The sequence below is a fragment of the Globicephala melas genome, chromosome 19 (assembly GCF_963455315.2).
Source record: "Globicephala melas chromosome 19, mGloMel1.2, whole genome shotgun sequence".
NCBI lineage: Eukaryota > Metazoa > Chordata > Mammalia > Artiodactyla > Delphinidae > Globicephala > Globicephala melas.
The window spans coordinates 48,193,006-48,206,376 of record NC_083332.1 but is presented as its reverse complement, the minus strand read 5'-3'; the positions used below and the strand labels follow the sequence as shown (position 1 = coordinate 48,206,376).

The window sequence follows — 13,371 nt, the reverse complement described above, 5'->3', positions numbered from 1 at the left end:
TCGATCCCTGGTCGGGGAACTAAGATCTCATATGCCACATGGTGTGGTCAAAAAAGAAAAAAAAAAAGAGAAAGAAAGAAAATTTTCCTTCACTTAACATTATCTATGTGTCTAACCATACCTAAGCTCTTCCAATTTCTATTATAATCAATATTAAGCCTTCAGTGGAGAAAATGATACTTCAGATACCAAAAAAAAGCACTATACATTCTGCATCATTCTTTACTAAAGTTAATTTCCAAATGGAATTCATTTCCAAAATCCAAGTCAATTATTTTAAATAAAATGTTTAGAGAAGAAAAGATTAAAAAGACTTACTCGCAGTCCACTCTCTGACTTAATATCCATGATAGTCAAAACCGTTTCATAAAGAATAGCATTTCCTACATTTTTACTAGTCTCCGTATTAGTGGCAACCTGAAAAGACACAGAGGGTGTTACAAAAGTGACAAAACAATGCTTCCAAAAAATATCCAGAGGTAACAGGAGACATTTTGTGACTGATTACAGCCACCAATTAGAAAACACAAATAAAAACTGCTCCATATACTCAAAATCATTCTACTCCTTGCTTTACTAAAATGAGTGTTTACTTAAATGCAAGTTTAAGTACTCACCTGTGCTAATATATCATTCATAGCTTCACTTGAGTCATCATCATTTCGTCCTAAAATTCTTAATAACCGCAAAATTCGTACCTAATGTGCAAAATATGACAAATGTCAACAAATTCCGCCTGGCACAAAGGAACTTTGCTTGATATGAAATTCAAATAACTTAAATGAAGTCTTAGATCCCAACAGAAATGGTAAAATTCAAACAGAAGAAATTTAAACATTATCTTTAGAGAAGTTATATATGGTTCTATGTCTTAATGAAGTTATTAGACAACCCACACTTTGACACTTCACAGCCAAAGGTTACCACCACCTGCAGAGCTGTATTATATTGGTAAATCAAGTTTCCATGTAGTATATGATTTGACTATTACAACTATAATTTTATCCTATTAATCTCATACAGAATTGTGTCACTATTCATTTGTTAATGTAATTAGTTTAATCAATTAACTACCAAATCTCTACCCAACACAAACATAAGAGGAAGGAAAAATCTATTCCAAAATATATCATTTATCCAAAACTTTCTTTCGACCTCACCTGCAAAAAGGGGTCACTGATCCCAGAAACATCATGTTCTGGTGAATATCCGGACATGATGAGGTTCTTTAGAATACGAACTAACTGGGGCACAAGCTGGGGGGAAGAGAGATGCATCAAAAAACAGTGAACATCAAAGAATTTCTCATGAATAGGCAGGTAATTTGACTTAGAAAAAGGATGCAAGGGTCTGAGTCCAAGCAAATTCTACTGATACAATATACTAGTATACTGTTGATGTTTGATAAATATAACTTAGGAGTATTCTGGCCAAGAACTCAAGAAGGTATATCTGAATTAAAAACAAACCAGATATTTTTACTCCAGAGTTATACATGCAAAGGTACTATAAATAACAGTAGGTTAGAAAGCCTCTGAGAACGAAGTAAAACAGGTACCTATGGGGCATACTGCATTTCTACTTCTATAGGACTTGACACACCAAGGTTGCACAAATATATTCAGTTTTTAATACATTCAACACATGTGGATATAAAATGTTATCACACCCAAAATACTGGTGATTTTATTAAAATTATAGTCTTAAAACAAACTATCTCAAATAGAGAAAAAAATTCTCCCCTCTTAATATTTGGCTAGTTATATCCTTTTCCAACAAACAACAGGGAATACAAAAGCCTCCAACACTGACTAAGTGGAAAAGACACATGAAAAATTGTATCCTTCACTTTAGGAAGACAGCAAGGCCATGAATAATGTCCTTTTCCTATTCTTAACTCATATGACATAATTTTAGGTAAAATTTAATTTCAGCACCTAATTATACATTTGTTGCCTGTCTTATCTCACTGATGAAACTATACATTCCTTATGGTCAGAATGCCCTTCTTCTTTTTACTCTGTCCATTAGACTGACTGACAGTACATAGTAGACGCAATTTTACTCCCAAGCTGAACTTAAAAATGCTTTAAATATTATCATTCATTTCAAACTCTGTTGATCAATCATTTAAGGTTAAAACCCTATTCCAAAATGTTTGCCACAATAAGAACATTTCCAGTCTCAAACTACAAACTCAATTTAGCTATATAAACAATTCTAATCACCTAACATTAAGAAGTGTCCAAAGCGAACTGAATCCTATCTCTTTTGGAGGCAGTCAAAACAGCCCCAACTTTGCTGCAACTCAATTATTTTTTTCTCATCGTATTTGGATTCCTCCCTACTCTCCAATTCTAAAAGGGGATCAAGACTGAAACAAAAGCCAAGCTCTGCCCAAGGTACACACTCAAAACATTTACAACACTAAGTCTATTGCTAAATACAAGACAACATAATCTGTGGGAATTTAAATAAGTTTGGCCATAACACTTCAATTAAGCACTTCGTAAGTCACCTAAACAAAAATCTAATTTGGACAATTCCAAGATTAAAACAAATCTAAGCTATAATGACCTGTAAATTCTAAACAGAATCCTCATTAACTCTGTCAACTGTGGACAGATTCATATTAGAGGTCAGAATAATATAACTGTATAAACTGCTTTAAAATGTAATAAAACCGGGATCATCTAATTACCAAGCTCTGCACAAAAAGTAGTTCGCCTTGCATACTTCCCAATGGTCTCCTTTTTTGTACTACCCATATCCTCAATTACTTTTTGCGGTATGTGGGCCTCTCACTGCTGTGGCCTCTCCCGTTGTGGAGCACAGGCTCCGGACGCGCAGGCTCAGCGGCCATGGCTCACGGGCCTAGCCGCTCTGCGGTATGTGGGATCTTCCCGGACCGGGACACGAACCCGTGTCCCCTGCATCGGCAGGTGGACTCTCAACCACTGCACCACCAGGGAAGCCCTCAATTACTTTTTAAAATCTGGTTTCTGGGGACTTCCCTGGTGGTCCAGTGGTAAGGAACCTGCCTTCCAATGCAGGGAACACAGGTTCGATCCCTGGTCAGGGAACTAAGATCCTTCATGCCACAGGGCAACTAAGCCTGTGCCACAACTACTGAGCTCACGTGCCTCAATGAGACAGCCCGCATGCCACAAACTACAGAGCCCATGCAGCCTGGAGCCCGCGTGCACAACTAGAGAGAGAAAAACCCGCACACCACAACTAGAGAGAAGCCCATGCACCACAATGAAGAGACAGCGCACCACAAAGAAAGATCCCACGTGCCACAACTAAGACCTGACGCAGCCAAAAAAATTAATTATTTTTTTTAAAAAATCTGGTTTCTGTCTCAGAGAAGTCCTTTTTCCTTCAGCTACTAAACTCACACCACATAAGAGCACCCGGGACAAAAAGCACAAATGTCTAAGTGTTCTGCATACAAATTCCTGGAATCCAGCTTTATTTTTCTGACAAAAATGCAAGTTACTAAAACTGATGACAAGACAAACAAAATAAAATGACAAAGGGAAAGGCTGCAGCCATGAAAATCAGTTGATGCCCACCCACTCTACCTCAAAAAACTTTTAATATTCCAAAACTTCAAGGCAAGACTGAGGGCAAGTAAGGGGGAAATTAAAGCTCTAAGTCTGAACTGAAAGTTCAGAAGTACGTACGGAGCTTTTTAAAGCATGGGGTTACCCACACGGCTCTAAAATATCTGCTTCAAGAAGAAGCAGTGTTTGGTGTCAAGGATCAAAACTGACCTGGAACTGCCATCACCAATGGGAAACTGCTCAAAGTTTCTCAAGTGAAGACAAAGGAAAGGCAGAGAAGGAGGCTTACAAATCAGGAAAGGCTGCAACTGAAATCCAAGGCTGACTTTGGAGTCAGGAGTTTAAGTGACAAGACAAAACCTGGACTAGGAAGTTAGCCAAAAATGCTAGGACAAATAACATAGTATTAAGCACAACTTCAGCATTAGTATATTTTTAAAAGCCACATTTGTGGATGGATACACAAAAGCCACTAAGGACCTAATGCCAGCATGCACCATCTAAAAGAGGGTTAATTCTTACCTTTTCATTCTAACATACAGCAGGATTCCAAACAGACAACAGGAACAAAACATACAAAGCAAGCATTAGGGACAGATACGGGCCTCATACTATTTTATAATAATTTAATCAATACATGAACATCTAAGGGGGCAAAAAAGCCTCCCAAAAAAGAGCTGCTATTAGAGCTTCATTAGATCTAAAGTACAAAGTAAGCCCAATTTATGGAGTGATCAGCACCCTATAAAAGGAACTGAAATGCATGTAATTACCCAAAGAACAGTCTTTCTCTGAGTCCTCCTTACTAGTCCCTTCTAAACATAAGTGGAGAAAAAAATTTCCACTTTAGAATGCTCTAAGAAAGGGAGGGAGGGACTTAAGAAAGCTAGAGACTTCCATCACTGGAGTCACCACAGCGTAAAATGAATAGTGCGGGACCCTATGTTAGGTAAAAGTAATGTCAAATTTCAGTTTGCAGTTTTCACCTTTAAAAAAAAAAAATTACCTGCCTTAAACTACACAGACACACACACACACACACACACACACACACACACACACTCTCTCTCTCTCTCTCTCTCTCTCTCTCTCTCTCTCTCTCTCTCTCTCTCTCTCTCTCTCTCTCTTCCTGTGTGTAATTTGACCTCAGGCTACATTTCCTAACTTCAATGTGAAAACAGCAGATAAAGCAATGTGAGAGACTGGTGTGTCTGCCAACAATGAGAGAAGACTTCTATTATGAAAGGGAAAACACTGCACTATTGCCAGTTCTTATATGCCTAAATCTGGCTTCCAGCCCTACCACACAGCAGGGCTGTTTAAGTCCTTTATTCAGCTCCACAGCTTTCTTTCAAAAGAAAATTCATAGGTGAGAAAATCATGTACTTTTCAGGAAAGCCATTTTCAATCAAGAAAGGCTTAGATATACAGAATGGCACCTACCTTTCTGAAATGTGCAAGCATGTCTGGGCTTCGCTCACACATTTCTGTGAGGAGGACTACAGAAGTGTGAAGGACACCTGAAAGAAAAGAACCAATGAAAACTAATAATGAGGCTATATTATTCGACTTCATAGTACAGGGCTCTGAGTTTTGAAGGTCAATTCCAAAAGGATAGCTGCTATTTTTGTTTTTTAATCTCTCAAAGAATCTAAGCATTGAGGTGAATACAAAGAAGGTATTAATAGATACCTGCTGATTTAATACTGGTGATGTCAATCAAAACAGAATATTCTAAAGTTATATGACCAAAATAATTGCTAAAAAATGAGAACCAATACACGTCTCTACATTTGAGAATATCCATAAAGACATGCTCCTAGTCAATATAAACTGGACATCACCTGCTCCAGACTTAATAAGCTCTTAGCTGAGTTTTGATAGATATTTCAAGAAGAAAAATCTTACTAAGATTTTAAATTTCCAGATAAAATATACGAAAAACCCAAGGTAGTTGTGAATGACAAAGTAAATTTGCTTGGTCAAGAGTGAGTGAAAAGAATCACACCATACTTTTCACTAAATAATAAATAAATATCCTAAACATTCATTTGTTCAACAAGTATATTTTGAGTCTTCTAGGCACAGGACTGCATTAATCAAATTAAATACACGTTAACATTTTTTCTCTTAGCATTTAGGACACAAGAATTTTCTTCACTCAGAACTTGTTTCACTGACTTCAAAATAAGAATAAAATGCTCGGTAAAGAACTGCCACATTTCATTTAATTTCTCTCAAGCTTTATAAAAATATATCTGGGTAACCATTACAAATTCCTGTTACAAGTAACCTAAAAGTAGTTTCACAACTCTTACACTACTATGGCAAAGCAATAAAAAAATAACTTTTTCTTCTATTATAAAATAGCCAGGAAATCAAAGGGTTTTACACATGAAAATCAAGGCTAGGATCATTTGTAATTACACTAGTACTTAATATAGTATTTTTAATATAGTAAAAAAGGACCAGAAATGAAAAACAACAAGCTTACTGTAAAGGAATCAATCTCTAATTACAAAAACTAGGATATGGGAGTAGAAGAGAGATTCAACCCATTAGCCCTTCTGGAAAAGTGTCCAAGCACAGTAGAAAGGTGAGTCTACTGCATGAGACAGAAGGCCAACACTGCCTGAAGCCTGTTCTCTTTCCCCTTCTCCCTCAGTACTTCATGAGTGCATCTAAATCACATTACCATGGTTCTTTTCATTCAATAAATTTTTTGTTGCTGGTAAGAACATCTCCATAAGTTCAGGAACCTTCCTGATGACATGAACAGCACAAAGTGCTGCCTATAAAAAACATAAAAAGGACAAAAGAAGATTTATTTCAATTAAGTCAGGACAACCAATCTTATAAACAACAAAACCTTATCAACTAGTTCACCTACATGAAAAAAGAAAGGACTTAGGTATCAGATTTATTATTTATCATTATCAGACTTATTAGTTATTAACTGGTTAGGGCTTTCCAACTTATACTTACTGCATTAACGAGAACTTCTAACTCACCTGTCTCTTCGGTCATATATTACCAAATAAGTGGACAAAAGCTTTCTCGACTAGACCATGGTTAAACACAAACTTATCAAACATGCTAAACATAATTTATGTGGAGTTTCGCAAACTAAAAAATAAAGACTTCCATCTGTGATAATCATTCTTCTGAGTAAAAAGACCAAAAGGTTTTATAAAAACATTATGCAATTGAAAGATGCTTTAAATCTGCTGCTGCTTTTAATAATAGCTATACTTTCCCCAATTCACTCTCTACTGAAATCAAGAAAATCATTTGAAAGTTACTTAGGATCTTAGTTAAACGCCTCTCAGTTAGCTAGTCTCTACTGAAGAAACTTGTTCACAGGAAAGAAAGGCATTCAAAGACTGATTTTGGTTAAACGCCCCCACCCCTGGCAAAAGGAACCATAACTACTATTTGTTGGAATTGAATAACATAAAAGTTTAGATACATTAACAAGAAAAGATTTCAGCTAATTCTTCTCATGCTACAGTGGAGGAAAACAATTTTTTTCCTAATCTGTAGGAATTATTTTATTTAATAATTATTAATCTTTATTAATATTTATTTAATCTTTCTGAACAAGAGCAGCCCACACATTTTTTAAGAGAAAAGACTGGCTTTGGTTTATAGCCATCATTAACAGTACATGTTCCTGGAAAACAGCTTGGCCCTTTCAACAGCTTTGTCTCACACCATTAATACAGAGGCACAATAAACGCCAACCAGACGATATTATGTGACTCACTTCTAAAGTCCTAAATTTTACCCTTTGTTTATGAAGGTTTTAGGATTCAAGCACAATAAAATAATAACAAAATGCTTATATCAACAAATAAAAGCAAATAAGTGAATAAGATCACTGTCTTCCATTACTATTCCATTTAGATATATCAGTTTTAGGAAGTATGTTCTAAATCATTCCCTAATAATTATCTAGGTCCCCATGGAACTGCACTTCCAAGATTCAAAGGCCCTAATACAAAGACATGGGCACTAAAATAAATTTGTAAAGATCTGTTCATTATCACTTTGTTTAATACTGTTTAGAATCAGGTAACTTAGGAAGTAATTAGGTATGCCATCTAGGGTCCAATAACATTTGCTTGTTTATAAATCATTTCCTTGAAAAATGACGAATTAAGAGAATTAAAGTGTTCACAATCACTTATTAATTGGTGAGTTAAATAGCAATAAAAAAAAAAAAAATCACCTCCGGGCTTCCCTGGTGGCGCAGTGGTTGAGAGTCCGCCTGCCGATGCAGGGGACACGGGTTCATGCCCCGGTCCAGGAAGATCCCACATGCCGCGGAGCGGCTAGGCCTGTGAGCCATGGCCGCTGAGCCTGTGCGTCCGGAGCCTGTGCTCCGCAACGGGAGAGGCCACAACAGTGAGAGGCCCGCGTACCACAAAAAAAAAAAAAAAATCACCTCCAAAATTAGTATAAAAAAGATTTTGATTTATAAACAACTGATTCACATATAATCATTTAAAATACATTTACTGCACAGGGAAAGGTAAGTTATATTACCATTTGAGCTTTCAAATATGAATAATCTGCCTTCTCATCTCCATAATACTGCCTAAGCCAAATGCATACATTCGGTTTCATGGAAAGTTACCTTTTTTCTTAAGTAAGAGTTGGAGGTTTTCAGGAGTTTCTCTACCTCTCCTGCAAGATCTCTGCACATCTCTGAGGAGCCCATGCAGCCGAGGGTACAAAGTGCTAGCCCCTGTACATATTGCGTGCTATGATTAAGATCACTGCAAAAGAAAGAAGGTGGCAGAAATGAACATGCCCTGCCTGGTGCTCTCCATGAAGAAGCTTCACAATCTAACGAGGTAGCTCTGAACGATTCATGATTTCTCTAATATGGAAAATATTTATTAGGATTATTTTTGCAAAAAGTGTTTATTCTAACTTTATTACAAATTACAACACAGCAAACTGACTGACATTCTGTTCTACATGCTTGCAACCCAATGTTCCCAAATACCAAAGCAACATAAACTGGACAACATGCTATCTGTTGGATGTTAAAAGACAACTCTCTTTAGGAAACTCAGCAAACCACTGAAAGTAAAAACTAGCAATGACAGAATATGAAGTACAACTGTATATTTAAAAGATTTTAATATGCTCTATTACTAACTACAAAAAAAAGTAATACAGTAACCAAAACCTTAAAAAAAAATCAGAAAACAATCTCTACTGCTAGAGCATTTAAGATGACTTAAACATCACAACAGAAACACTCTATACTATATACTCTATACTTAAACACTGTATACTCTAAATACTATACCATAAGGTCTCTGATCTTATGATATAGTATTAACCTTGATGTTACATTAATTTTTACACTTTTATTTATTCAAAAGAAGAAAAAATTAGTAACTAAAAAGATAGCTAATTAAACCATCATAAACTAAGCTAGATGTTTACAGTGAGGCTCAGTATCTAGTGATACAGATACAAAAAATTCTATTTCTAACAGGCACTGATTACTGTACAAAATTATTTCTAAACCAGCCTGAAGTATACTTTCAGAAAAGCTGAAATATTAAAAGCTTGAACCAGTAAACTCATTTACATATTATAACCAACTCTTACCATTCAGAAGCTGAATTATTGAGTTATGCTACTTCTACCAGCTTTAAGAGCATTTTAAAATCGTTTAGCTCAGTGGTTCTCAAACTGTGATTAAAGAATTTCTGGAAGTCCCCAAGGCTGTTTCAGGGGGTCCACGAAATATAAACTATTTTCACAATACTAACTCATGATTTGTCAGCTTTACTGACACCCGCACTGACAGTGCAAAGGCAATGGTGGGAAAAACTATGGCATGTTAGCACAAATCAGGGCAGAGGCACCAAATAATAGTAGTCACTGAATACACTGCCACACACTTAGAGTGAAAGAGGGGAGGGAGGGAGGGAGTTTCACTTAATACTGCCCATGACAAAGCAGTAAAAATGATTAGTTTTATTATACCTTGACTCTTTTTTTTTTTTTTTTTTTTTTTTAAAGCCACGCCACACGGCTTGCAGGATCTCAGCTCCCTGATCAGGGATTGAACCCGGGCCACTGCAGTGAAAGCCCAGAATCCTAACCACTAGACCACCAGGGAACTCCCATATACCTTGACTCTTGAGTGCACATTTTTTAACATTCTGCGTGACAAAATGGAAAGTATGCATAAAGTACTTCTGATGCATACTGGAGTAAAGTAGCAATCTCAGAGAAAAGCACTTGTGTATTTCTTTCATTTGCAAGCTAAACTACAAACTAGCTACTTTTAAAATGAACATCATTCTTATTTGAAAAATAACTGACAACTATAATTATTAAGATGTGATTATTTGCCAAACATTTTCTTGAAGAAGAGCCAAGTAACCTTATCACTTCAAGAGCAACAAGTGACAATATTTGTTGCCAATGATAAAATCTAAGCTTTGAAGTGAAAATTAGAATTTTGGAATATTTTTATTGCCACCATGAACCTGACAGTCTATCAATACTCTAAAACTCAGTGAACCAATTTTCTCCAAATGCCTTAAGCATGATGTTTAAAAAGCATGCAAGAGTAAAAGGTTCATTCAAAGTGTAAGACAAACCAATGGGTTTTAATATAACAAAGAACCAAACTTCACTGATATGGTTTCAGACTCCACATTGTAATTAACCCTAAAGAAACTACCACTTATGGAGTTGTGATATACCATCATAGAACATTATCCATAGTTAATCTGAAAGGTTATTAAAGTCCTCTTTCTTTTTTAAACTACATTATCTGTGAAAGGCTAGATCTTCTTCATATACTTAATCAAAACGCAACATAAGAAACTGAATGCAGAAGCAAATATGAGCATCTAGCTTCTAGCTTCCATTAGGTTAGATATTAAAGAGATTTACAAAATTGTAAAATAATGCCATTCTTCTCACTGAAATTGTTCTTGTTCTGAAAAATAGTTTTTCATAAAAAAATTTATTTCTGTTAACATTGTAATGGGTTCATTATTGGTCTTTTTATTTATTTGGGGGGGGTAATTTTAAATGAACTAATAAATGGTTTTAGGCTTCCCTGAAGAACAAAGAAAGGAAAGGAAACAAGGTAAAGTGTCAATCAGTCAGATTTGCTATTGTCTACCAATTTGAATATTTAAGATAAAAATTACTGATAAAGTTTAACTTACCTATGGCTTTACCATTTAGTGTCCTAGTTCCCAAGAGTACTTAGTTGACTCTTCAATCATTTTTCAATGATTAAGAATATTTGCATAATGCAAGCTCTTAAAGTATTATATTTAATTTTTAAAGATTTAATTCCAAGATCATTAATGTCAGAGTTTTTCTAGGCCAATGAACAATGAGGTAAACATTCATCATTAAACAGAAAAACTGTTGGTACATATGATGCCCCATAAGCAAAATGCGAAAAACCTCACAAATAAAAAAACTCATTCATTAACAGATTAAAAAAACACACAGGGGACTTCCCCGTGGTCCAGTGGTAAAGAATCCGCCTTCCAGGGTTTCCTTGGTGGCGCAGTGGTTGAGAGTCCGCCTGCCGATGCAGGGGACATGGGTTCATGCCCCGGTCCAGGAAGATCCCACATGCATGGAGTGGCTAGGCCCGTGAGCCATGGCCGCTGAGCCTGCGCGTCTGGAGTTTGTGCTCCGCAAGGGGAGAGGCGACAACAGTGAGAGGGCTGCGTACCGCAAAAAAAAAAAAAAAAAAAAAAAAAAAAGAATCCGCCTTCCAATGCAGGGGACGCAGGTTCAATCCCTGGTTGGGGGACTAAGATACCACATGCCACAGGGCAACTAAGCCCATGCACCACAACTACTGAGCTCGCGTGCCTCAATGAGAGAGCCCACGTGCCGCAAACTACACAGCCCAGGCACCCTGGAGCCCATGCACCACAACTACAGAGAGAAAGAGAGAGAAAACCCATAGGCCACAACTAGAGAAGACCACACACCACAATGAAGATCCCGCACCACAATGAAAGATCCCACATGCCTCGACGAAGACCCCACGTGCCGCAACTAAGACCCGACGCAGCCAAAAAAATAAAGAAAATAAATTTTTTTTAAAAACTGAATTATCCGAAGTCCTTTAACTGAGCTTAAACTTAAGTGCCAGATCAATTCCCAACTATTATTAGCTCTCTCCTAAATTCACTTGGGGCTTAGCCGGGTCTCATGAAAATTAAACACAAAGATTCCTTATTTGCCTGTATGCCTATTCTTCAATTTTTATCAAGCTACAAACCTATACTTGAGTTTGGTATTAAGTCTCTAATATGAACTTGCTGCTAGGCAGAACTGCCAAATTATCAACATATAATTGAAGGCTTGAATAATAAGGGCACAGAGCATACAAGAACAAAAATTAAAGGAACTTTCAGAGGCCTGTCCAGAATAAATATGTAAAGTCACATTAAACATCTAAAATGTAACCTCCATGACACCAAGGATTTATGTCCATTTTTTTCATTCTCCATCCCCAAAGCTCGTAACACCTCCTGGCATACAACAGGTATACAATAAATATTTGTTGAATAAATGAATCAATTTAGTATTTTCATTAGTAATATTTATTACAAGGCCAAAAAGAAGAAGATTCTCCCAAGTTAAGTCACAGAGTCAATATATTTACATGACACACTCTATATTTACAAGCAATCATAATTCTCATTTTGAAATTTTTCATTATTCATTGGGAAATTTTAAATTATAATTTTTACCACAGCAAAATACATGAGTTCAGTGTCTTCAAATTGATCACCTATATCCCCAATTCTACTTTCTGTCAAATACAGAAATACTATAAATGAAAAAGAAATCTAAAAAAGGAGATTAAACCAACAGACAAACCAAAACCAAATCAAAACAAACCAAAAAGTACCTTTAATCAATATGGCCATCAGAACTTCCATAACTTTCTGTTTTTTTTTTCTTAAATTTATTTATTTAATTTATTTATTTTTGGCTGCGTTGGGTCTTTTTTCCTGCGCGCGAGCTTTTTCTCTAGTTGGCGGCGAACAGGGGCTACTCTTCATTATGGTGTGTGGGCTTCTCATTGCGGTGGCTTCTCTAGTTGCAGAGCATGGGCTCTAGTCACGGGGGCTTCAGCAGTTGTGGCTCGCGGGCTCTAGAGCGCAAGCTCAGTAGTTGTGGTGCACGGGCCTAGTTGCTCCGTGGCATGTGGCATCTTCCCGGACCAGGGCTCGAACCCATGTTCCCTGCACTGGCAGGCGGACTCTTAACCACTGCGCCACCAGGGAAACCCTAAAACTTCCATAACTTTCTAAGAGAAATTTATTATAAGAGAGATACTGAGGGGGCTTCCCTGGTGGCACAGTCATTGAGAATCCGCCTGCCAGTGCAGGGGACACGGGTTCGAGCCCTGGTCAGGGAAGACCCCACATGCCACAGAGCAACTAAGCCCATGCGCCACAACTACTGAGCCTGTGCTCTAGAGCCCGTGAGCCACAGCTACAGAGCCTGCGAGCCACAACTACTGAGCCCACGTGCCTAGAGCCCATGCTCCACAACAAGAGAAGCCACTGCAATGAGAAGCCCGCCCACCGCAATGAAGAGTAGCCCCCCCCTCGCTGCAACTAGAGCAAGCCCGCGCGCAGCAACAAACACCCAACGCAGCCAAAAATAAATAAATTAATTAAAAAAAAAAGAGAGAGACTGAGAACTGTTAATTCCCTACTCACAGGTCCTCTAATTTCTCCAGAATGGCAAGCATTAACTTTGTAAGTTAAAC

The 13,371-nt window shown here is 37.2% G+C and overlaps 1 protein-coding gene across 1 annotated transcript in view; it reads right to left on the bottom strand.

Moving 5' to 3' along the window:
- The window catches only part of AP1G1 (adaptor related protein complex 1 subunit gamma 1), an 88,826-nt gene that overhangs the window by 28,150 nt on the left and 47,305 nt on the right, over window positions 1-13,371 (bottom strand). The window contains exons 4-9 of the mRNA XM_030863448.2: window positions 8,209-8,350; window positions 6,265-6,361; window positions 5,013-5,089; window positions 1,161-1,256; window positions 618-698; window positions 319-417 (exon numbers count right to left, since the gene is read on the bottom strand). Of these exons, the coding sequence (XP_030719308.1) occupies window positions 319-417; window positions 618-698; window positions 1,161-1,256; window positions 5,013-5,089; window positions 6,265-6,361; window positions 8,209-8,350 (592 nt within the window). The remainder of the gene's footprint in view (window positions 1-318; window positions 418-617; window positions 699-1,160; window positions 1,257-5,012; window positions 5,090-6,264; window positions 6,362-8,208; window positions 8,351-13,371) is intronic.